Here is a 26,334-nt window from a genome sequence, read left to right on the forward strand (position 1 = left end):
ATCTAAATTACCTAGCACAAACAAATTGACAATCTGCAAAATTGCTAATTGTTCTTGTTCCTTGTGCTCTTTCCTTGAACTAGGTTTATAAATAACACAGGGGTATCTTCAAGGTAGTGCAGAGTGGAAGGGCTACTGAATTTAGAATGTGCTTTTTCTTGTAGGCTTGAGCTTATTTTGAGATAATCAGATTTTTATAGTTGACAAAGCTATTAAGAAAACTTCTTTAAGTCAAAAACTAGCATGGAGTTTATTAATTTTCCTGTTGCACTCAGTACACAATGTAACAAATGTATCATGTGAAGTTTTTTTGTTGTTTGAGTTCATATTTTGGGAATCTATAAAATATGCTTATTTGTCTAGTAAACTTCTGCCAAATACAAACATTTTGTAGTTGGCAGGACTTTTAAAGAAGCATTTATATAAAGGAAGAGCTGTTTCATAAGTACCTTTTCTACACAGTTTATTCCCCAGATATGCCTTCACGGCTTCCAATCCAAGACATCTTTGCTGGACTGGTTACGAGTATTGGCACAGCAATACGATACTGGTTTCATTATACACTTGTGGCCTTTGCATGGTTGGGAGTTGTACCTCTTACAGCATGTAAGTATTACTTTTTTGTATTGTACTCTTGTAGGCAGAAAAATATGTCAATTCCTGCAACAAAGTTTTGTAAGACTATTGTTTATTTAGAAAAAAATATCAGAAATTCAAAGACATTATTTCACTTATTGTCACTTAAAAGTTTTAGCTATTTGACTCTTAAGCCAGTAGTGCAATGCAGGAAGCTGTTAAGAGATGACAAAACGCATAAAAGGGCTTTTATACTGCTTATTCCAATAAAACGCCTCTTTTTAAAGTATAATCTTCAAAATCTACATTGCAGATTTTATTTGATATTGTTTATCAATATTAGGATAGAGGAATTGTTCTGATCTGTAATTTATAAATGAAAGTGCAATATTTTTTTCTGTATGAAAAGTGAAATTCTTTTAGTCATGCATAAATTTATTAGTAAAACTCCTCTTACAAAATCTGAAAGTCCTTTTAGTAGTAAAGGAATTTAACAGAAAAAAAACCACATTTAAATTACTGTAGCATCCAGTTTGAAATTCACTTTTCAAATACAAATGGAAAGAGCTATTGATGTTTCAACAAGTGAAAAATGTAGAGAAGATGGAAAAAAGCAAAAGCAATGTGGTGTGCAGTCAAGGAAATGATTGGAAGTGCATCTTTACAAGTAATATACCCCTTGAACAAAAGAGCAGGGAGCCAGTAACTGCATCTCCCTAGACAATTTCTCAATATGTTCTGTGCTTTTATTTGTAGCTGACACTGACTTAGTTTGAGAATAGTACAATACTGGCATCAGCTATAGAAGAATTATTCTGTTCCTGCAGCCTGTCCTTCCTGTGCAAGAAAAAGAGGTTTTCTGGGCGTGGAGTAAACAAAGACTTAAAGTGCTCTGCATTAAAACTAAAAAATACATCAAATTTATTCCTTGGGGTTTTAGACAAATTTTGGGTTTTTACTGTTGTCTGTCAAAATGCAACTGTTGTGTATTTTTCTTACTAAAACTTTTGAAGGACAGCAAAATCGTATTCAGTGGATTAATTAACGTAGTTATGTTTTGTTGCTTAAAATCTGATGCTGGCTCTTCAGTAATACTGAAATGTTAACAGAGGTCACCACTTACAACTTAGATATGTAAGACTTTTAAACTTTTTTTTACAAATGTCATTTTTGTTTTTTAATACTCATTTACTAAGCCAATATAACTGACTTATGAATTTTATTTACAAGTTACTTTTTAAAAATTTTGTCTTAATTTGTCTCCAACATTGCGCGTGTATCTCTTTATGGATTCCTTTACAAGTTAATGTATTGTAAAGGGTAACATTTGCACAGGAAGATATCCAACATGATAGATCCATTCAGTCTTAACAAACCTTGAAAAATCCATTTGCTTTTGAAATTTGTCAGGTTCTGTCTTGTGTGTATGATTTTGTATAGGTATTTTCTTACATTAAATGCCTTTAATGTACTCTTTAATTTTCTACAATATTTAAATACTACTTAATGTCATCTTCTGCCTTCCCCATTTGTGTCATATGGCTCACATAATTGTGTGTGGCTGGCTTCAAAGGAAGTATTCTTCTTAATATTTTATATCTGGAAGAGGAAGATGCAGCATAAAAAAAAAAAGTCAAACATACCAAAGGAAATGTATGATTGAATAAATCTGTCTTCCAGGTTAACATGCTGGTAATGCACTTATCCCATTGTGGGATAAGTTCTACATGCCATTCAAAGTATGAATGGAACTGCATTATGTGAGCACCAGAAGAATGAGCAGAAGGGCTAAAAGGAGTATTTGCTGTTTGCCAGAGAGCACTATATATGTGATTTCATTCAAATCAAGAGGAAAGATAAACAGAATAAAGATAAGGTGTCAAGAACAAGGCTGGAGTTACATAGATAAGAGCAGAACAACTGAATTTTGCCTCAGACTCAAGAGGGATGAAACAAAACAACGAGGCAAAGATCCCTAACGGCACACACTCATGAAGAGTAAGAAAGGCAAGGCTAAAATCAGTTAATAAATGCCAGTCAAGAAGAATCCAAGAGAGATGAGTAGGATGTAGTAGCTGGTGTCTTTAACCTTGAGTGTTGTCCACAAGTGGTCCAGTCCAGAGCCTTTGGGTGTACATCTCTTATTGCTTGTATGAGAGTAAGCAAGTGAAATCTGCGAGGGAAAACAGCTTGCTTAGAGAAGTTTCCTTAGAGGTTTTTGTGTAATAATCTCCTTCACATTCCATGAAATCTCACAAGGAGTTTTGTTACACTGTTTTCCTACCAGTGTTGTGTAATCAAAATTTATAAGGCTTGTGTTCTTTGACCTTTTCAGCCTGGCAGAGTTCACAGCAGTATCTTGCCCATTTGAAGTTCCCCCACCATGTAGCTAGATGGGAGGCAGAAGCAAACTTGAAACTCACTGGCAGCAGAGGATCAGTGTCATGCTAAATTTGATTCAGTGACTGTTCAATATAAAATGTGTAAATAGTACTGACTACAATGAGACTGAACGTTTTCATTAGATCAGCTACAGCCATTGTCTCTTTTGTGTTCTAACTTACTCTAGACATTTGAATTTTGTAGTATTATTTTCTGCCCAATGTCAAAACTTCAGGAGGAGTGGTGCATTGCACTGGGGATGTAAGTGTTAACTTCCTCGAAGTGCTGTGTTATATGTAAAAGGTGAGCATGAACAGCAGACCTTTTGGGCATTTCTGATGGATTGATTCATGAGAGATAGAGAAACATAAACTTCCTATAAGTTCCAAACAGGTTTAACCAAGGGATAACAACAGAACTATTTATTCTAGGTTGCAGAAACCCTAGTGTGCCAGTATATACTTGGGTACCTATGCCTGCCTAAAGGGTAGAATAAGAATTTTAAGAACTGCATTTCTGAGCATGGGTGCCTTAATTCTTCCCTCATCCTGTTCTGAGCATCTGTGTCATCCTCCTATGAATACCAACCTAACTTTCTGAAGTAGACTATATACACTGTTAACCTGCTTTTATGTGACTGAAGAATCATGGTAAAAAGGTAACATTAACTAGCATCAACTATTAATCCATAAAACAATTATTTAAAACAGATAACGAAATGGTGGGATTCCTTGATACAAGATACCACAATACCAAAAGTTTATACAGGCTCAAAACGTGAGTGAAAAATGGGATGAGGAAAAAAAAAATCCATCGGGGATTAGTTAGCACTGAGAAACTGTGGCACAGGAACTGAGCTGTTCTGTGTGAGGCATATAAGAACGTACTGAGGAAGTATTGCTCCAGGTGTCTTTAACCTGTGTCCATATTTTTCCTTAGTCATCCATTGGTGTGACCAGTGTTGGAGATGGGTCTAGATGAAGCTTGGTCTAACCTAGTATGGCAGTTCTTAGGCTTTGAAAGTATACTCTATCAAAAACGTTCAGCTAAAATAAATATACAGCTTTGTTCCATATGGTTGTATATGGTCTTGACTTCTGTTAGTTCACTGAAAGTTGATGTTTTTTCCCTTGTCGTGAATTTAGTTAGGACTCCAGGAGAAAAGCGGGGTACCTATGGTCCCTTCCAAGTGAGGCTATAACCAAAATTGGATTTATATTATGCTTCTGTTTCTTCATGCAGGTCGTATCTACAAGTGCTTGTTTACTGGCTCTGTGAGCTCACTACTGACACTGCCACTAGATATTCTGTCAACGTAAGTACTTGAACAGTTTGATACAAATAACTTCTCTAATCAGATTACCATGGAAATGGTTGCTTTGGAACTTAAGTGTCCCTTTCTTCCAGTTATGCTTGCTATCTTTCATCGTCTTGCAAGACAGTAGAAATCATTTCACTTTGAAGTTCTGTTATTCAGGATCTTTGGAGGTGGAAAACTGACTTAATGAAATGGGCCCTGACTAATAAAGATTTGTATTTGACATCAAGAAAACTTAAACTGCCAAATTACACTTAACTAAAAAAATTAATTTTCTACAATTCAAATCGGATGCCACATAGTAGGATATTAATATATATATTACTAATAATACTAATGTCACATTCTGTTTGCTTTTGAATTTAATTTTATCTATCTTGATTCTCCTGTGTGGTAGGAATGGGTTTTTTTTTATCGGAATTCCTTCTAGCTGATACTTAGATTTTAATGCTTCAGTCAGCATATGCTATTGAGTATTGTCTGTCTTTGGGGTTTTCTAAATCAGTGTTAGTTATAGAATTGGGAAATAGCAACGTAATTGTGTCAGGCTAGTTCTTACTTTTTTCATTACCTTGAACCTGAGGAACTGAAACTTAGTTTGAATAGAATCAGTTGCACATCAAGCAGATTTTGAATTAATATCCTGTGTGGTTCAGCTAAGTCATCTCATTTGAGCTATTTGATTTGAATCATCAGGTCATGTTAAGTTTAATTTTTAATAATGGAGAGAGATGCTTGCTTGAGATTAAACCAGTATTCTTCCTGTTATCTCCCCGTAAGTGTAGATTTTATTTTTATTTTTCTGAGAAGAAACTGAAACAACTGGACCTAGAGCACCTCTTCCTGTCTTATACAGTCTAGAGAGAAAATAAGGCTCAAATATGTGTCAGATTTTAATGTAATGTGAAGCTGTGTTTGACGTGTATTTCTTTGTCATAGTCCATTAAAATAGCATTTTTTCATGTTGGACTTCCTGTCCCCATGGTATTCACTGTGCTGTGCAGACAAAAGTGTGTGTGTGACAATACTTTGGGGGTGGCAGAGTACTACAGTGACATATTTCTTTCTCTTTAAAAAAAACATATTCTAGTTGGCTAGTTTCCTGAGCAAATTCACTGTGGTGAAGGAGTAGTGCAAGGGTGGAAATAAGTGAAGGGAGTACCTGGAGTTAGGGATGAAGGTTGCTTAAGCCAATTCAAGTACCTCTTGCATTGCATGAAACCCTAGTTTCAGTTGATTAACTGAACTTTGTTTTGCTACTGCTTTACAGTTATGTATGACTTCAGATAGATTAGGACTGTTCAAGTATAGAAATAATAAGTGGAGTAAAAGATGAACTGAAATACAGTGAGTGCAGTTGAAGGCAAACCCTGCAGTTCCATTCTTCTGGTTGGGGTAGCTCAGCAGATAAAATGTTTCAGTGGACTGGATATTATGCATCTAGCCATTTAAACAGAAATTTTACTGTAGCAAATAATTTACTTAGTGAATATTGTGTTGCTTTTGCTGTTCTTGAGGATTGTTTTTCCCTAGTGACTCTTGAAGCTTTTCTTCATATTGAGTCAGATAGTGTTTTGCAGGAATATTTATGTTTAAACAGCAGTAATTTCACAAACAAAGCAGACAGAAGTAAAACCTATTCCAAATCAGTGTTTATCTTGTCACTTAAAACCATTTGTACACAGGTACATACAGCCTTCCTAAAATAAATATTAAATTAGTAAATGGTTATGGTATTTTAATGTATATTAATTAATGTTTTCTGGTACTATTTATATTATACATTAATAGTTATGACTCTATATTATAATTATTATAAATTACTAAAAAATTTATGTCTAGATACTTTTTTCACCTAGACACAAATAAATTCAGCTTTTTGCACAAATACCAGTGTATATGTTGATTTGGACTGGGAGGATCCGTTTGGTAGTTAGCAAAATATATTTCTCTTTTGTGTTTTTTTTTCTTTAACAGGGAGAACTTGCTGGCTGACTGTTTGCAGGGCTGTTTTGTGGTAACATGCACTCTGTGTGCATTTATCAGCCTTGTTTGGTTACGTGAACAGATTGTCCATGGAGGAGCACCACAGTGGCTGGAACAAAATCAGCAACAGCCACTCAATGGTGTTGGTCAACAAAATGAGGTAAAGCTTAGCTGCTCAGTAGTTCATGACAAATTTAGAAAACGTGGTTTTTGAATCAATATATTATCAGAACCCATCAGTACTACTATTTTACTGCAGGGTATCTTTATTTGTGCATTAGCGGAAGTTGAACATGTATTTCTGTATGAACACCACTGTTATGTTTTTGAAAAGTGACTTTAACGTTGTTTAGATTCTTATGTGTGTGTCTTTACATTTTCCTTAAAATAATTTTGTGCATATAAAGCTGAATTGTCAGCCATAGTCAATGAAGATGCAGCTTGCTTTTATTTTTGTCTCTTTTATAAAAGTGTTTCAGTAGTTCATCACATAACGGTTCACTGTTCTCAAAGCAGTTGGAGGTTTAGTTGAAACCTCTGAAGTTGGACCTTCTCTGCCTTCCCCCTCACCCCCAACACACATTCACCCCTTTAGTGCTTACAGGAACCTCTTGGTCAGGAGAAGAGATGATATAAGCAATATGTGCATAGGAGGGAAGTAATTAAAGTTTTGTTTCCTTTTGTAATAAATATCAATTTTTTAAAGGCAGAGATAAGAGAACTTCAGCTTGATGGACTGACTTGGGTTGTCCTTGAATTACCATCTTTCTAATATAATGATAGTTTCCATAAGATCAGGAGAGTTCCACAGAGTCACAGAATGGTCAGGGTTGGAAGGGATCTCTGGAGAAATCTAGTCTAACACCTGCCACCACCACCCCTCCCCCGATGAAGCTGTTCACCTAGAGCAGGTTGCATAGGATCAACATCCAGGTAGGTTTTGAATGTCTCTAGAAAAGGAGAGTCCACAACCTCTCTGGGCAGCCTGTTCCAGTGCTCTGTCACCCTCAAGGTAAAGAAATTCTGCCTCATATTCAGAAGGAACTTCTTGTGGTTCAGGTTGTGCCCGTTGCCCCTTGTCCTGTTGCCAGGCACTGCTGAAAAGACCCTGGCCCCATTCTCTTGACCAGGGGTCCTCAAACTGTTTAACCAGGGGGCCAGCGCGCAGATGAAGTGGCAGGCAGCCATCTGCAGCTGCTTGGTTTCCCCCCTCAACCCGTGGCGGGGGGTGAGGTGGGGGTGTGTGTGCGGGTGGGTTCTGTAAATACCAGGGGCCGGATTGAGGACCTTGAGGGGCTGTAGTTTGAGGACCCCTGCTCTTGACACTCGCCCTTCAGATATTTCTATACATTGGTAAGATCCCCTCTCAGTCTTCTCTTTTCCAGGCTAAACAGGCCCAGCTCTCTCAGCCTTTCCTCATAAGGGTGATGCTCCAGTCCCCTAACGATCTCTGTAGCCCTTGGCTGGACCCTCTCCAGCAGTTCCCTGTCTCTTTTGAACTGGGGAGCCCAGAACTGGACACAGCACTCCCCAGGCAGCCTCACCAGGGCAGAGCAGAGGGGAAGGATCACCTCCCTTGACCTGCTGACCATGTTCCTCCTAATGCACCCCAGAATCCCATTGGGCTTCCTGGCCCCAAGGGCACGTGCTGGCTCATGGCCATCTTGCTCTCCACCAGAACTCCCAGGCCCTTCTCTGCAGAGCTGCCTTCCAGCAGGTCAACCCCTAAGTGCGTGGGGTTGTTCCTCCCTGGGTGCAGGACCTTAAACACTTGTCTTTGTGGAACTTTATTAGTTCCCTCTCTGCCCAACTCTCCAGCCTGCCCAGGTCTGGCTGAATGGCAGTGCAGCCTGCTGGTATATCAGCCTCTCCTCCCAGTTTTGTATCATCAGCAGGCTTGCTGAAGGCACACCCTGTCCCTTCACCCAGGTGATTGACGGATAAGTTGAACAAGACTGGACCCAGTACTGACCTATGAACACCAGTAGCTACAGGCTTCCAGCTAGGCTTTCTCTACTGAGCACTGGTGAGACCACATGTGGAGTGCTGTATCCAGTTCTAGGCTCCCTTAGTACAAAAGAGTCATGGACATACCGGAGCGAGTGCAGTGAAGAGCCAACAAAAATGATTGAAGGACTGGAGCATCTGATATGTGATGAGAAGCTGAGCAAGCTGGAACTGTTCAGCCTGGAGATGAGAAGGCTTAGGGTGGACCTTGTCATCATGCATATATGCCTGATGAGAGGATGTAAAGAAGATGGAGCCAGAGTTATCTCGGTAGTGTCGAGTGACAGGACAGTGGGCAGTAGGTTGATATTAAAACATAGGAAATTCCATTCAGACAAAAAAAAAAGACAAAAAAACCCAAATGCGGGTTTGGTGGTTTTTTACCGTAGGAGCGATCAACTACTGGAACAGGTTGCTAGAAGAGGTTTGTGAAGTCTCCATCTCTGGAGTTACTCAAAAGCCAACTGGAAACAGCAGCAAGCAGCCTGCTTTGAGTAGGTGGGTTGCCTAGACAATCTTTAGAGGCCCCTTCCAACCTCAGACACTCTGTGAAGAAGTCTGCTTCTTTCAGTTTGAAAATGTTTAGTGGTCCCAAACTGAATGCTTATTTTAAAAAAATACATTAACTTTTTTAATGCTATTCTTTTTTTCTATATACAGGATAAAAGTATGGAGAGATGTTAATCAATTTAACTGAATACTAATTCTGTTTCTGCAGGCTCAGGCTGTTGTAAATGGAGGTGTTGAAAATGCTGTGCTTGATCAACCTGCTAATGTGGCTGCTGAGAATGTGGTTGTAGGTGAGAACCCTGAAATTCAAGAAGAACAAGTAGATGAAGAGGAGGAGGATAATGAAGATGAAGAAGATGCTGTAGTAGAAGATGCAGCAGATGCAAACAATGGAGCACAAGGTAACAGGTGACTCAAAACAGTAATGTTCTAGTTCTTTTTAAATATAAATTAAACCATTGGAAATAGAACTGTCATAATTCAAAGCAGTTGTGTAAATGCCCACTTCTGCTTATTTATCCTGGTTTTGCAAATTATTTTTTTTTGAGTACAGAAGCATTTGCTTGCTGAAAAGCTATCAGCAGTTATGAGTTGAATGTTAGGTACTGAAGTCTTTTTGTTCATTTAAAACATAGCATGGGAGTGGTTAAATCTTGTTTTGGGTGAGTAACAGCTGTAAAAATGGCCATTGTCTCCTCAGATGACATGAACTGGAATGCTTTGGAGTGGGATCGAGCAGCAGAAGAGCTTACTTGGGAGCGAGTGAGTAAGAATCATTTTCTTGAATTGAAAAATTCAGACAGATACTTGAAATGATTTGTAGTAGTATTGTGTTAAAATCCATTTGAGATCATTTTTACAGTAGACAGAGGTATCCAAATCTGTCAGTAAGAGCCTTTAGTGACCTAAAAACAGTCATTATATTAAAATACTGTTATGCTACTATTGTAACTATTGAAAAGGCATTTCTTTGATTTGAAATACAGTAGCAACTTAAAATGTGCTTTAGCATGGCCTTTCCTGAAGTGTTCAACTTGGTCAGGTTTAGAAATTGATTGCAGCTTGCACTGGGGATCCTAGGCCGGATTAGGAGCACAGAGGTATCGGGTTATGTTAGCGTAATACTTATTTTTTTGTATTCATGAAAGTGTTAAACTAAAGAAAAGAGAGAACTGGAAATTTTGGTTAATTTACTTCATTTACATATTTACAAAAGACAAACTTATTTCTTAAAAAATTGGAGCGCTTCAATGTAACATTGCTTCTGTTTTGTTTATGGATCACAAATTCCATAATTAGAGCATGAGATGCGTGTATACTGTAATCATAGTGTAGAGACTTGAGAATTCATTTTTTCTTGCTGGTTTAGAAGTAGCCAAGATCTGAGTTCAAAGCTCGCCACGTGCAGCAAATTCTACCTGAAGGTAGATACCAGCAGCTTCATGTGATTTATCAGCGTCACTAGGGCCTATGGCAGATGGCTGTAGAGCTAATCACTGTATTCCTAGGGTGTGATATTGTTGTTGCCTTGACTGCGGTGTAGTGGAAATACAGTTTTCATCATGAGGAACACGTCTTGATCTTTGTATCTAGTGAAAGCTTTAGTTGGTTTTGAAAGATATTTCATGGGAAGGGGCATACATAAATTCAGGTTTCTGTACCATTCTGCTGTGTATCTCAAGATGAAAGTGTTATATTTTTGAACCAAATTTATGTGCTGGGAAATGTTGATGTACTTCTAATTGAAAATATTTTGTTGCCTCTCCATGAATCTGGAAATCAGTTTCAGCAAACTCATAACCATTTCCAATCCTATTTGCTGGCATAGGCAATAGACATTGAGTTGACATGTAGTATCAAAAGTGGGGTAGGCTTTTTTGGTGTTTCATCTTGTGAAAATAGCATGCAAACTTTCTGAATTTTCAAAAAATATTTACATCTTGGTTTACTTTGTAAAGTATGTGCAATTTTAATATCTTGGAACTTGGCGCAAAATTCTGGTACAGAATAGCCTTGAACCTGGTACTTCATAGTACTAATCGTGGAGTAGGAGTGTCTGGATTGAAATAGTAAGACATCCTTGGAGCAGATGCAGCATATTTATTTTGTTTTAATAGATACTCTATTTTTGGCTGTTCTGTGGACACTTCCCGTAACAGCTGTGCCAGAGTGGTGGAGGATTTGTTTCCTGTCTTCCCTAGCTGTAAACCAGTTCTGATCTAAATTTAATAACATACAGTGTAGCAACATTATCCTGTTACTAGTTGCTTGTATACATTGAAGGTAAAATATTAACCTTTGACTTTTCTCAGTGCAACATAAACTGATACTTTACAATTAGGAAGCAAAAAAAAAACCCCAAACTTGTATTTTCATATTGAGCTGCTTAAACATGTTTTTAAATAACAGTTCAATCACAGAAATCTTTTATAAATACAAAATCTTTGTCAGGGTCTTCAAAGTGTTGGAAAGAAATTATCTATAAGTTCATTATATGTTTGCTTTGCCATACATAAATATATGCATTTTAGGATATTCCACATGTATATCACTGTATTTGATCAACTGAGTTTGCTGTGTTGAGCGAGAACTTTGTTTCAATCTTTATCTTTAAGAATTTATGTCTGGGTGCACTTGGTTAAGCAATAAAAAAGCTTTTGACCACATCAGATATTAAAAGTTGGTGTGAAAGAGGCTTCTATGAGGCATCTTATTTTATGTGTGTTGCTTATTTTTTCTGATAAGTAAATAAAATGAACTTGTCTTCACAGATGCTTGGACTTGACGGATCTCTGGTTTTTTTAGTAAGTGAAATCCTGCATTTCGAGAATTTCTGTAGAGGGCGCTTTTTTAAAGTAAACTGTATTTTTTAAAACTGCGTAATTCTATTTGGAGTCCCTGTTTTTGTATGGTGTATATTTTTAAAGAGACTTTCATATGATGTCATGTTCAAGCAAACTGTCTGTTTTAGGAGTTTGACAAAATGGAGTTTTGTCTATGTGGCATAAAAGTGGAATTGCTTAAAGCATAGGCAACTTTGGGTCATGTACTCTACTGTAAATAAAAATTGGATCCTTTAAAAAAGCATACACTGAAAATACTTACTGTTCTAGTCTTAAGTTTTGCTCTTTGTTATGATTACAATAGTGTCCTCATTCAGACTTCTCTGATTTGCCCTAATACCACCAGAACACTACTAGAGAATTTTTAGTGTAGGCTAGATTTTAGAATTTAAGATCTTCATTTGTTTCTTGATTTTTGTGTGTGTTCATGGGGTTTTTTTCTTGTTTTCATATTTGTGGTTCCATAGAATTTTTTTCCTCTTGAATATTACTTTATCAGTAGCAAATCTTTATTTTAAAATCTTCACAATCTGTCTTGTGGAGCATGTATTAATTAAATTGGTTGCAAAAAATCTTTGATACAATAATTTATCAAAGCACTTTTGAAAGGCTTTTGGCTTTTTAACACTTGCCTGTGGGTGAATTGTGCTGATTGTGTCCCTGAGAGACTCTTCCATACATAATGGGTATCTTCTAGTGGGCTTTGTTACAGATTATTTTGAAGGGCTTTGTCTGCTGCCCATCCTATCTGACTGATGGAGATGTCTAGCTCTGACTTCAGGGTCAGGCAACAAAGAGCACAGAGTCAATGGCAGGAAAACCTTAATCCATCACAGCTACATTCATTGGGTATCATCTACCAGATGACTCATTTCGAAATGAGAAGTAATTAATATTTTAAAGGGAAAGAAGATCTGTGCTCTCTTCTAGCAGTACAAATTTTACTTTGTGTGAAAGATGTAATTCTTAAATATGATTGTGTGTGTTAGGTACTGTAGTGGATAAATATCTCATGTCTGAAATAAAATGTCTTGGATTTTAATGTCTCATGTTTAAAATAATGTAGCTTATGTCATTAGTGATGGACCTTACATATTAATATCAAAAGGATTGAAATCCCAGTGTACTTATGGCTGAGTTCACATCTTAGCTAAAAGCAACACTAAAAAAAGACATGATATCATTTCTAGAGTGAGAGCTGTCAGTTTTGTTAATGGGTTTCTTGTGACAGTCTAATTGTTAAAGTTCAGGTGAACATTTTCTAGTTTAGAAAACAAATATCTGCATACATTTCATGTAATTGTTTTTAAGGTTGTAACTATTTATATTAGTTTTAAGAGCTCTTGTATGTGCTGTAACACTCTTATTTTGTAAAAATAAGATTTTATCTAGGTAAATGTCCATACATGTAATGCTTTCCTAATCTGTCCTGTGTGTTTTGATTTTTGTGTTAGAGCAAACTTCTTGGCTCTAACATGAGATGTGGAAGTTCTGGTAGTGGTAGGCTGTTGAAATAAGAAGTTTAGACACAAAAGTAAAGTTACTTTTTAAATGACTGATACTATGTACTGTTTCCTTGTCTTCCTTCCTCCTTCCCCCCTTACTCCTCGCAGGAACATGTCTTTTGGGTGGTATCTTTAAATACATTGTTCATACTTGTGTTTGGTAAGTATCATTTGCTCTTGGGTTTTATAAAGATCCTCCTTTTGTGAAGTGATAATGCAGGTTAATTTTAAGCTTGTTCTTCCAGAATAAATGAAGTTGTGACATCTAAAAATGGAACCACAAATGAACTGGGGATATGAATAATAAATCTTTATTGCTTCTAGCTTTGTCACTTTAATTCCTTTAAGTGAATAGGTTTAAAATAGGTTGTCATGTAGATGTGTTTTCAGTAGCTCCAAGTGTGCTTTAACAAGTGGGAAACTTAACAAGTAGAGAACAGAAGGGTAGTAACTTTTCAAAGCAAGTAAGCAGGAGATCTGGGAATTTAATTTGTGCCTCTCAAGCCTATTTTTAGTATGTTTCCTACTAAGTAATACTACCTAATTTACAGCTGCCAGGTCTCTAGTTATTCCTGATTACTGTCCTGGTGAGTTCAAATGTCACAGGGGGTACTTTCTAGAAGATAAAACAGAAGGAAAACATTTGGAACCTTAATTACTGGTCCAGAATTTCTCCTATGATGTTCCTTGGACGAGTTAGTTCAGTTCAACTCACTATATATTCTACACCTCATTTTAGTACTCATGGAGGAGTTTGTACTCCTTTATGCTTTTTATTAAAAGGGAACTATTGGAAATTCTCTTGTAAAGCAAGTTATTTAAAAACATGAAAAATTGCACTATAATCTCATAAAACACTCAAAAAGATACAGTTTTTAATTCATGAGTCTGGTTTCTATAGGAGTTGAGTGTGATTTTTCCCATTACTCCGCCCCCCAGTCTCATGGCTCTTACTGGGCAGGAGGAGCTCAAGTCCTCCCTTTGTCTTTTACATTTTTTCTATTCCCAGTAACTGCTGATTTCTCTGAAAGTGGCATAAATTTAAACTTTCTGATCATTGATTAGGGTAATACAAGTCCTGCTAAGTCTTTTTTTTTTTTTTTTTGACATATTTAAGGTGCTTTTTTTACAGGAGAGAGAAAATCATCAAGCTTTTCGTTTGAGAGTATGTTCAGGCTACAGGACTCTCCAGAGTGAATCATTATGATATAGTGAAGGCAATATAGATGAAAATAAAAGCTTGCAGTTCCTGCAGCCCCTTTACTTCCTATTGACTTCCTCTACTCTTGTAGAAAAGAGTTGCTGAATTCTATAGTCCTTCATAGCTTGGTTAGAAAACCACAGAGCAAGCTAAAACAACTACTTGATCCTGAAAATGGGGAAAGTGCTATGTGTTTTAATTCATTCCTCCTGAGACCTCAGAATTGGCAAGGGTTCATCTCGGGAATGATGGCAGTTCTTAGTACATTAATTCAAAGAAAAAGACTTCTCAGTTCCTCCTCATCCCTTCACTGCAACATCATCTTTCTCCTCAGTCTTCCGTTTGCAAGTTTTCTGCAGGGCTTTCATTTTTCATGGTATTCTTAAGAATTAAAGCACTAAAACTGAAACCTTTCTAAAGTAAGTCCCATCTGACCAAGATGTAAAATGGCTACTTAAGTCTTTTAGTGCATGAGAAAGGGTGAATATACAGAACAGGTTCATAGAGCAGTCTGAGACCAATACTACTCTAGTACTGAGAGAGAACTATGACTGAGAATATGACTGAGAAACTGAATTAATTTACACATAGCAAGATGTACTAAGGAAAAGACTGTTCTCACTCATTCTGTGTAGTTCTATATTGTTTGTAGTCTTTCAGTGTGAATTCTGATCTGATTTTCAGTGTTAGCAAGTGTTCTATTCCTATAATTTTACAAATATTTGCACATAAAGTAATTCTTTCTAGTTGTTTTCATAAAATTGATGAGTAGAATAATTACCATGTTACAATACACATCCTGTAAATAAGCTCCATTTAGCATTTTTCATGGCCATTTCCCCGCCTTCTTTCTGCTTGTGTTATGCAGCATTTTGTCCGTACCACATCGGTCACTTCTCCATTGTTGGCCTGGGCTTTGAGGAGTATGTAAGTAGTTTTGTAATTTCAAAATGAAAAAACTGCTGCTATTTAATCACATTATTGTTATATCATCTTTCCACTTTTTTTGTGACTGCAAAACTAATCTGGAGTGTCTAATTTTCTTTCTCCTCAGACCTTTTAATAAATTAAAGATGTTCTCTCACTCCCACTTCCTTCACTATTTATCTTTCAAGTGATGGTTCCTCCTTTTACAAAAAAATACATGGTTTTGTTTTTTTAACAGCCTCTTGTTCCCCATGTACATTTTTAATTTGTCTACTGAGTAGTTTCATAGTTGATTATAATAGGTGGTGAAAGCTATGAGGTAGTGAGGTACTGTAAGGGGACACTTTTTGTTTCTTATATAGAGGTTGTTTTATGTTTGAAGAAAGTAGCAGTTACATTTTTTTCAGTAAATCTAAACGTTTTCTGCTCTTGGTGGAGATAGAAAAATTAGTAGTAGACTATTAAAATATGTAAAAATAAAGTAATTATTCTTCTTGAAAAGTTAAGATTTGGAATTTATCTTGATTGCATAAAAAGGAGATGTAATATTTTAGGAGTCTGATAAAATTTCCCTTTTTTCCCCTCCCCTCCAGGTTCAAGCATCTCACTTTGAAGGCCTGATTACAACTATAGTTGGATATGTTCTGCTAGCAGTGACTCTGATTGTTTGTCATGTATCCTTTTGTCAGTAGTTACTGGGTTCATATTTTACATGTAAATTATTCTTTTGGCTATATTCTGAGGAGGCATAGACATGATGTAGGTGAAATCAATCTACTGTTTTGCTCTGCTTTTTTGGTGAAATTAGAAGAAAAGGGGTTTTTTCTGTCCTCTTGAACATTCAAGTTGTCAGTGCGACTGCATTCTTCGGAACACTTGCACACGTTTAACAACACAAAATCATAAGCTTTTATGCTTCCTTGAAAGGCCTTAAACTAAATTTTGAAGGTCTGAGTGTAGAACCATTAGTTTTTTCCTCACTGTCCTTACGCTGTTGCTGTGGACTACGTAGTTGTAGCAGAAAGAGAAGCGGGATTATGAAAATATATAGGTAAGATGGGAAACTTACTCACATCTCTTTGATCCTGCCAGATCTTCAGTGTGTTAGTCTTTTAGTTAAAATTGTGTTAGTTTTTCTTTTATGTCTTAGTCATTGAAAGAAATCCTTGCTACAAACTCTCAGGTGATAACCCTCATTATTACAGAAAAAAATTGGTAATGGCAGAGTTCTGAAAGCTAGAAGGATTTGGTCACAAGTGAAAAGTCTACATTCTAGCTGCATGTTTTTAAAGGGGCTACGCAAACTTCAGCTTGAAAGAATAAACGTTTGCTAGCAGTTTTCTGTTTCAAGAGTATGCAAAGCTCACCTCAGCTTTAGACTGCACTATACCAATGTTCAGTGCAAATATGGTAAAACAGTTGATGGGTATGTCTCTCTTGCCTCCTAAAAGAAACCAAAACAAACCCCCAGTGCATGCAGCTTTTCCAAAAAAAGGTGAGAATTTCTTTCAGACTGCACAAAATAAAAGCTACCACTAAAGGTAGGCCTTCAGTTTTGAAACTTACTTACTCATGGCAGACACTTTCAAAAGCAACTGTTTATTTCCTGAGAAAACTTCTGGATGCTTGGTTTAAGAAGGGTGGTTGTAGTATTATTTATGTATTTATTTAGATGCATGTTTTGGGGGTTATCTAGCATGTCAGACTGACAATTCTGGAGACACAGCCAATTTTGAAAATAGAACCCTGATTAAAATGCATGCTTTCTATTTCACTTTTGTCTTTTATACAATTTCCTGTTGCTAAAAGCTACATAAGATAGTGTTTCATATTAATCAAACTATGTTATAAAGTATAATTCAGTATCATTTTCTTGACAAAACTGTTCAGGGTTTGGCAGCACTTGTTAAGTTCCAACGATCACGTCGATTATTAGGAGTTTGCTATATTGTTGTCAAGGTAATTCTATTTTTTGTGTGTGGCAAAAAGCCCTCTCAATCTAAGCTTGCATCATAATTTCATAACGCTTTTGTTAAACTAGTCAGATATTCTTTTCCGTTTTTTCCTAAAGGTTTCCTTGTTAGTGGTGGTTGAAATTGGTGTGTTTCCTCTCATCTGTGGCTGGTGGCTGGATATATGCTCTTTGGTAAGAATGGAAATGAATGCGATAAATTTTTTTTTTAATGGTGTTTATATTCAAAGGAAAAAAGTTCTTACAAGAAGAGTTGTTGTGACAGCACTCTTCTGTTATTATAAACAGTGTTTCTGGAGGGAAATGTTTTTTTAGGTACTGCTTAATGCTAACTTTGTTTTCCTTTATTTTATTAAATACAAATGAACATGCTAATCAAATAATAAGATCCTAATCTTTTTTACTGCATTTAGCAGGCCACTGTTATAATGAAATTACAGGCAGACCTGTGTGCTGAATAAACTTTTTGTATGTTGCTATCTTATGTGAAATGGGAATGACTTCATATTTTAACAGTTGTCCTGTCTCTGTTTTGAACAAGGTACATGCTCTGTTTACTAGGGGTTGAGAAGGACAGTTTTTCTGACCTGAAGAAAAATAATTAAGTGATTAATTTCAAATGGAGAAAACTAATTTCTTCTTAGTAGAAAAAGAATTTTGCTTAAGGGAATAAGTATTTGCTTCCATCACAGTGCCACTTCATCTGAACACATTTATAACTGATGTAGTATATGCTAGTGTTTCACTTCTTCCTGTCAGAAGAAAAAAACTGATCAGAAACTGATCTTTATTTGTTCTTACTGTAAACTCTTCCCTTTTTTTCTAATTAAATATTATGACTATTTGTGTTTAGCAGGAGTCAGACATTTAAATTAAATGGCTAGTAGTATGTATGAACTAGGGTAAACAAAGTGAGTAACTTTACTCAGATTTGTTTGCTGCTTACTTCTAGGAGATGTTTGATGCCACTTTAAAAGACAGAGAATTGAGCTTTCAATCTGCCCCAGGTACCACAATGTTTCTGCACTGGTTAGTTGGAATGGTTTACGTCTTTTATTTTGCATCCTTCATTCTTTTACTGAGAGAGGTAAGTCTGTAAGAACAAGACTGGTAAGTAACACAGTTAGAGAAGCTTGCATGTTGAACTGGTAGTTAAATCTTTCACATGTAGGTATTGTTGCTACTGTGTTTTGTATGTGTTTGGATTTCAACCTTATAAAAAGGTTTCCACTGCAGTGGAAAATTATTATTTAGATTATAGTTTACTTAGAGGTGTTAAGTTTACAGAGAGTCCTTGAACGTTAATGTTGCCTTCAAATTAATCTAAATTTCAGTTGTTAAAGATTAATACTTGAAAATTAAGCTTGTAATTGGTTATTGTTTCACTACTTCTCTATGATAAGGCTTCCTTGGTTCTCTTTCTGTACCATTTTATTGAACCTTGTTCAACAAATACCCCTATTATGTTTAAAACTTAGATGCTGCTAGCAGTGTTATCTGAAATGAGAAACAAAGAATACAAAGATAATTTTCTCTTCAGGTGTTTTTTTCAATTTTCTACTTCAGGTATTGAGACCTGGCGTCTTATGGTTTCTCAGGAATTTGAATGATCCAGACTTTAATCCTGTGCAGGAAATGATTCACTTGCCCATTTATAGACATCTTAGGAGGTTTATCTTATCAGTGGTAAGGACTTTTCTCCAAAATTTCTTCATTTGGAAAGAAAATTTCCTATGTTACCTCCTACTGTTGCTACTGTATATTTAGGGAAAACATCTTCACAATGAAGGTGACTAGACACTGGAACGGGTTGCCAATAGGTTCTAGGTCTTTTGAGACACTCAGAACTCAACTGGATAAAGTTCTGAGCAACCTGATGTAACTGGTTCTTCTCAGAGCAGGGGGTTGGGGTAGTTGACCTCTGGAGATACCTTCCAAAACAAACTTTTCTGTGATATTTTCTCCTTACGCAAAATCACAGGAAATGTTTGTGTATTCAGAAAACAAGTGTTTATTATTATAGATGTTGTAAATCACATAACTCCTTCATGAGGCTCTTAGTTATTGCAGTAAATATTGTGCATGCAATTCATCTAAAGTAGTGCAGCAGGGGTAGAGTAACTTTCTAGTTAAGTTTTGGATTGGATTAGGCCGATGTAGCCAGTGGTGTCTGTTTCCAGATAGATTATCATTGTAAGATACTGAAAATGCTGAAAGTTTTTTCCTTTTGCTTGTTTGTCTGCCTAGCATGGAGTAAGGGAAGGGTCTCCAACGATCTTTGACATAAATGTCATGTGAACTGTGAAAGTTGATGTACCAGAAACATTTATTATTTGATGTAGTGTCTGAATATATCTAAAGTGCTTTGAGAAGTGAAAGCTTATAGAGAGATCTTAATTCTATTGGAAAGCCCTTCAGTACATGAGAAGAGCTGACCTGTCCACCTTTGGGAGTATTTTTTCCTTAGGTAATCAGTGCTTTAAACTGGTTTTATTTAAACAGTGTACAAGTATATGTTTAAACAGTAATAAAGTGCTTTAGCTGCCTGAAACTGTCACAGCAGATGGCCCAAATATAAGCAAAGGCATGCTTGTTACTAAGGGTCTTAGAGGTATGTTTCTCAGACTGTTGGAACTGGTGGTTACTTGAACTTCACCTTTTAATTTGCTTAGCTAATTAATTCAGAATTTTACCAGCCTCATGCTAGAATACGAGACCGGAACGGACAACATTTACAGCTTACTGTTTCAAAAAACAAGTCACACCTTTCAAATTGTGTGTGTTCCTCAGTATTTTTAAGAAACTTATTGTGTAGAACATAAACTATGAATGTTTCAAGAAGCATGGGATTTGATTTTTCTTTTTTACATAGCTAAACACAGAATTTTTTTGCATATTTAGTCTCTAGTGGTGCATTTGTCTGAAGTGTAAGTAGGTTTAAAAGGTACTTGGTTTTTAATCTGGTTCTTTTAAAGAAACAGGATTTATAAAAGTTGTATGGTCTTCATACACCTGATCTCCCCTACTAAATGTTGATCTGTCAGCCAGTTTAAAATGGGAGGAGACAAATTTCTGAGGCTTCTAGAAGTTGCTTGAAAACTCAGCCACTAAGAAGGGAGGAATCCAAGATTTGTAATCCTGGTGTTGGGGGAAGGACAAGAAAGAACTGTCTTGACATTATTCTAACTGTCAGCTGGCCAGTCAGTGCTTATTCAGACGCAGTCCTCTTTGTCAAGGTCATCATAGCATACTGCTTTGCCTGGGACAGAGTTAATTTTCCTCATAGTGCCCCATTCCTTGGGTGCTTTAGATTAGTGTTGCTGAAACAGTGTTGCTAACACACAGGTGTTTTGGCTATGGCTGAACTGTGCTTGCACAGCATCAAGGCTTTTCCTCTTTCTTGCTCTGTCCCGTGCCCTCACCCCTTCAGTGAGTGACCTCGGGGTTGGGGAGAGTGTATACCTGACACAGCTGACCCAAGCTGGCCAAAGGGGTGTTCACACCATGTGACATCATGCTCAGCAGTAAAAGCTGTGGGAAAGGAGGAGGAAGGGGGTGACATTCATGGTTACGTTATGGCATTTGCCTTCCTGAGCAACTATTAACTTGCTGAGGCCCTGCATTCCAGGAAGTTGCTGATAATCTGTCTGCTGATGGGAAATAGTGACCAAATTCCCTTTTTTGTTATCTCAGTCCACGAGTGTTCTTGCCTTGCATTTTCTCCTCATTAAGATGAAGAGGGGAATGAGTGAGCAGCTGGGTAGATTTTTTGGCTGTTAGCTAGGGCTAACCCACCACACACAGGAAGCATGATGGAGAGATGGGTGGGAAACAAGGTTTGGTTGTTTCTGCTATTCAGACTAACTTGTTTAACTTCCTTGTTGCAGATTGTCTTTGGATCAATTGTACTGCTCATGCTCTGGCTTCCCATACGCATTATTAAATATTTACTGCCTCACTTTCTTCCATATAATGTTATGCTCTACAGGTAAGCATTTATTTTTTAAAAAAGATGTCTTTTCAGTCTCCCTATAACTAGAAAAAAGTGTATTTGCACTCTTTAAGCATTAATGTGACATTGTTTGGTATGTTACTTTGTTCTCAGTTAATGTAAACTTCATTGTTCTAGAAAAGTATAAAGATAAAGGATGTGGATACATCCTACAGTTTGTCAAATAAAAAGCTACTAAGAAAAATAAAAGGCATTTTGTACTACTTCTGTAACGATAAGTGTTTGGTTTTTATATGCCCTCAAAACACTTTCCCTGTCAACTTTTTGATAGTGAGGTTACTGCTATGTGTGTTTTCCACACTTCATTCCTGATTAGTGTTGCTTCAAGAATAAAAAAAAAAAAAAACCACCTCTAACTGCATTTCTTTTTAATGATAGCAGTATCTTTCTGTTTCTAAAGAATAATTGAACCGGCAATGATAGAAGCAAATAGAAGAGCAAATCATATTCTCCGATATGATCTTTCTCAATAATTTTTCTTAAATTTCTGGTGTGCCTACGTGTCTAAACACTCATGAGCATTTAACCTGTGCTCAGAGTAGTGTATAAGGAAAAATGTCTGCAGAAACCTAAGAATTATTCCTGTTGGCATCAATATATATATATATATTTTTTTTTTACTGGGGTGGTGTTAATATGATTCATATAAAAGATTACTATCAGAATGTTCCTTATGTTTGACTTGCTGTGCTCTCCCATTGTTTGTAGTGATGCTCCAGTAAGTGAACTTTCCCTAGAGCTCCTTCTGCTTCAGGTGGTGCTTCCAGCTCTGCTAGAACAAGGACATACAAGACAGTGGTTGAAAGGTCTTGTACGAGCATGGACTGTTACTGCTGGATATTTGCTGTAAGTACAGAAAGCCAAAATCAGCTACAAGTATTGTGTGCAATTTAACCTTTTAACACAAAACAGCATGCTTTCAAGAGAGTTAGGCCAACAAGTAGCTTCAATAGCTATTTTACAGATAAATACATGATGAAAAACTTCTGCAGCAATTTTCTTCTTCTAAGCAGTAGTTGTACCTACTTCTGGACTAGTCTTTGACAAGTGATTCTTTTGGCACATTATTACAGCATTTGCTTAGTAACAAGTATGACTAACAGCTCATTAACTTTATCAAGATTCTGCCAGTACTCCTGTGTAAGATTTTTGTACAACTTGCACACATTCTGAGTAGGCCTATATTTCTGTAAGATTCTCTTTCCTATCAAAGAGAACAAAACTGAAATTTTGATTCTTACAGGGATCTTCATTCTTACTTACTTGGTGACCAGGAAGAGAACGAAAACAATGCAAACCAGCAGCCTAACAACCAGCATGCTCGCAATAATAATGCCATTCCAGTTGTGGGAGAAGGTCTTCATGCAGCCCATCAAGCCATACTTCAACAAGGAGGACCTGTGGGTTTCCAGCCTTATCGTAGGCCTTTAAAATTCCCACTCAGGGTAGGTATACCTAACACATTAGGAGAAAAGGGAAAGGCATTTGAAAAATGGTTATAAAATTGTTTTTATAAGAAAGATTTAGCCCACAGGGTATGAGAAGTCAAGTGGTGGGTCATGTTTTGCGTTTATACAGTTCGTATGTTTCTAAAAAGTAGACTCAGTTATTCTCACATACAGCATTTTTGAGCCTATAAATTAAGACCTTCAATTACCATTTTATCTATAGATTCTATACATGTTGTGTATTATTTATTAGTTAACATCTTATTTTCCTAACTGTTAGTAATGGAAAGAAACATCATAACCCCCAGCAAGCAGGTAGTTCAGGAATGTCTCTTAACAAAGCATGGCTTTCAAGAGTGCATACTTCAGTGTTGTAGCTGAAGTACATTTTAAACTATTTTCCTTTATTAATGAATTAAATGGACAACTTCTGTTGCATCTATGTTAAACGTAGGAAGGTGTTATAATACTTAGAAGTTCTAAATCCCTACAATTAGAAAGGAAATGTTGTTGGCAGATACTTAAATTTCTACAATAATATAATATACAATAATAGGTCAAACTAGATAAATTGTCTTGTTACTACCAATATGCCAATTTAATCAAATATAAATTTAAAGACAGCTCAGTTACCCATCCATCTTCATGCAGGCTTATGTCTGCAAAATCAAAAGATTTTCTTTCATTTAAGCAATGCTGAAGATCCTAACCTAGAGATGAGACTGATCTACATTGTCCCCAAAAGTCTCATCAAGGAAACTGTGTTACAGATTTAATTTTCTCTCAGTAGTCTGTTATGGTAAGCTGTTAGTTTTCCCCTGGTAAGCTTGCTTCTTGTGTGGCTTTGATTAATGAAGCAGAACTTCATAGCATATGGTACTTGACACATTCAAATATTTAAAGAACTAAAGTACATGAGAATTCTGTAATAAGATGTAAACTAAGGAGCCACCAGCTTTGCTCAGCTGCTGGTCACATAAACCTGAGGGCATCTGGAAGAACTTTCTCAGCAAGGTTTTCCTTAACTATAGAACTCACTGTCTTGCTTATCTGGCATACAGAGCTAGAAACCTTTCAGGGTTAATTGAGGCTTATGCTAGTCAGTGCAGAAATAAAGAGATAATGTAATGTAGCGAAGAACCTCAGTCATTCTGGATTCAAATGTTAAATTCTACTGTCCTAACAACTAATGCAAACTCTTGCAAAAGAAATACACAACACTAGGTGTGCTGTGTAGACTGTGGATAGGTTTCTTATCACTGATTCACTGTTACAGAGAAACATCAGCTGGTATTTGAACATTGTAGTTTAGCTGCCTTTCTAGGTTGATACATCTTTTTATATGATTTTTTTTTTTGCTTTAGTTAAGTAACTTTCTTATAAACTGTCTTTTTTTCATCTTTCAGATATTTCTTTTGATTGTTTTCATGTGCATAACATTACTGATTGCTAGTCTTATCTGCCTTACCTTACCAGGTAAGTCTATTGTAAAACTGATTAAAAACAGCTCAGCATGTTGCCATGGTCAACAATGGTGGATGTTTCAAAACAACAGTTAAAAAGAGAAAACTTGGAAAATTGTCTCATTTCTAATGGTACATCATTAAATTGTAATAATCTAAATGATAGAGGTAACACTTGTATTTAAATGACAGATTGCCATTTTTTTTTTTTTGTTGTAGAATAATTTTCTTCTAAGGGCAGAACTCCAGTTGCTGAGGCAATCTGTGGTAGTATTGAGAGGAAAAGAGAATCACAACTATTGTACCTGCTTTACAGTTTAAAAAAGAAATATATAGGTTGTTATCAGGCCTTCTACAGTATCTTCTTTAAATATTCTGAAAGTGTCATCATGATAGGTCACTAGGAGACTTTGAAGTGATATACATGCCACTTTCCAAATATCTATGAATAAGTGCAAAGCAAAAGCGCTTTGTAGGTTTTTTTAAAATAATTTGGAATAAATTAAGACATGTAAACTCATTTGAATTTTATAACCTGGCAACTGTAGTACCATGTCATTTCTACCTCCTTGTATTAATGATCCTGAAGTCAATAATGTGTTAAGATCTGGGTTAAGAATTTTGTGATGGTTTTACAATAAAATAATTCCATTAGAATACTAGTGAATAGAAACACTATTGAAAAATGTAGCGAGTCCTGTTTTTGTGGGAGAGCTTCAGAAGCCCTATCAGTAAGTCTTGAAAACATATATGATCCAGTGAAATAACCCAAATGTAGCTTGTAAGATTTAAGTTCAAGCTTATGCACTAATCCACTATTGCCCTTGCAGTTCTGAAGATTAGTGTTTAGGTTGTGAATAGTGCAGTATGCAGTGATTTGTTTTGCTGTAGTTTGGATCACATAGCAGGTATAATGAAATTTTAGGGGGGAAAAAAGATCTACATATGAATTTGGCATCATCTATGTAACTATTTACCTAGTGTTTCACATATTCATACTTCATGGGTATAGTACTAAAGTACTGGTTTATGTTGAATAATATTTGTGCATTGATATTTAACAATAAATTTGATTTGTATTTTTTAATAGGCATCCTCCCTTAATACATCAAAAAGCATTACTCTTATTTAACAGTCTTTGTGTTTTCAGTATTTGCTGGCCGATGGCTAATGTCATTTTGGACGGGGACTGCTAAAATCCATGAACTGTATACAGCTGCTTGTGGTCTTTATGTCTGTTGGCTAACGATCCGAGCAGTGACAGTGCTGGTCGCCTGGATGCCACAGGGTCGTAGAGTGATTTTTCAGAAGGTCAAAGAGTGGTCTCTCATGGTGAGTCTTGAGAAAAAAATGTACTGCGTTATCAAAAGAGTAGCTAGCAAAACTTGTTTAACTTTTGCTTGCAGGTTTTACTCTGTAATATATACTACATCATTTTTTTCAGACCATTTTTAAACTTTCACAGCTTACATTACCATTGCCTAAGCTAACTGTATTTTTGGAAGCTATTTAGCACCATGTTAAGGAATCAGTCTAAATAAGTTTGCATATATATATATGTTTATATATAGTGTATGTTTCTGGTTTTCTTCGAAAGTGAGTATGCATTCTATTTTCCCATATGTGCTGTGCCCTCAAATACATTTACGTTTTCACATACACCTGGAAGCTTAGCTATTACCTATTTAGTAACTTCACATTATCAAATAAAAAACCTAGAAAAGCTGATAATGATGATGAACATGTCTCTATAAAGTAGTTTGATGCATGTTTCCAGAAAGTTTTTTATGATTTCTCAGATCCCGGTTGTGTTCAAATTAATATTTTTAAAGAAAATGCCCTTTTTTTTTTTTTTTTGTTACCAGGAGTTCAGATTCTCACCATGGCAACAAATATCCCACCTTTACCTTTGTTTTAGTTTTGAGGATTTCAATAGTAGATTTCTTTTAAGTGTAGTCATTCTAAACATTCATAGCATAAGTGGTACCTTTTGGGGGACATACTTGGTGCTTATGGGACTATTACAAACAAAAGAGCAGTGTAAGTGTGTGTTTCATGTATTACCACTTTTCCGAAATGCCTCGTCCATCGTTTTCATTTAGGAAATCTTAAGCTTGTTTGAGAAAATTCAGAGCTAATATGTAATGCTCTACTTGTCCCTTGTCCCTTCTGATCACGTTAACT

At 36.2% G+C, this 26,334-nt stretch overlaps 1 protein-coding gene across 4 annotated transcripts in view; it reads left to right on the forward strand.

Annotated features, from left to right (window-relative positions):
* Positions 1–26,334, forward strand: part of MARCHF6 (membrane associated ring-CH-type finger 6) — a 50,748-nt gene that overhangs the window by 14,491 nt on the left and 9,923 nt on the right. For 2 of the 4 annotated variants that reach the window (XM_056331255.1, XM_056331254.1), the window contains exons 4-21: positions 463–606; positions 4,201–4,273; positions 6,254–6,422; positions 8,988–9,180; positions 9,480–9,541; positions 11,551–11,583; positions 13,236–13,287; positions 15,197–15,255; positions 15,849–15,929; positions 17,146–17,214; positions 17,327–17,401; positions 18,180–18,314; positions 18,794–18,913; positions 21,115–21,215; positions 21,948–22,085; positions 22,483–22,684; positions 24,094–24,163; positions 25,286–25,482. In XM_056331255.1, coding sequence (XP_056187230.1) covers positions 463–606; positions 4,201–4,273; positions 6,254–6,422; positions 8,988–9,180; positions 9,480–9,541; positions 11,551–11,583; positions 13,236–13,287; positions 15,197–15,255; positions 15,849–15,929; positions 17,146–17,214; positions 17,327–17,401; positions 18,180–18,314; positions 18,794–18,913; positions 21,115–21,215; positions 21,948–22,085; positions 22,483–22,684; positions 24,094–24,163; positions 25,286–25,482 — 1,973 coding nt within the window. The remainder of the gene's footprint in view (positions 1–462; positions 607–4,200; positions 4,274–6,253; positions 6,423–8,987; positions 9,181–9,479; positions 9,542–11,550; positions 11,584–13,235; positions 13,288–15,196; positions 15,256–15,848; positions 15,930–17,145; positions 17,215–17,326; positions 17,402–18,179; positions 18,315–18,793; positions 18,914–21,114; positions 21,216–21,947; positions 22,086–22,482; positions 22,685–24,093; positions 24,164–25,285; positions 25,483–26,334) is intronic. The other 2 variants (XM_056331256.1, XM_056331257.1) reach the window with 1 other exon arrangement.

The sequence above is a fragment of the Falco biarmicus genome, chromosome 3 (genome assembly GCF_023638135.1).
Source record: "Falco biarmicus isolate bFalBia1 chromosome 3, bFalBia1.pri, whole genome shotgun sequence".
In the NCBI taxonomy this organism is placed as follows: Eukaryota; Metazoa; Chordata; class Aves; order Falconiformes; family Falconidae; genus Falco; species Falco biarmicus.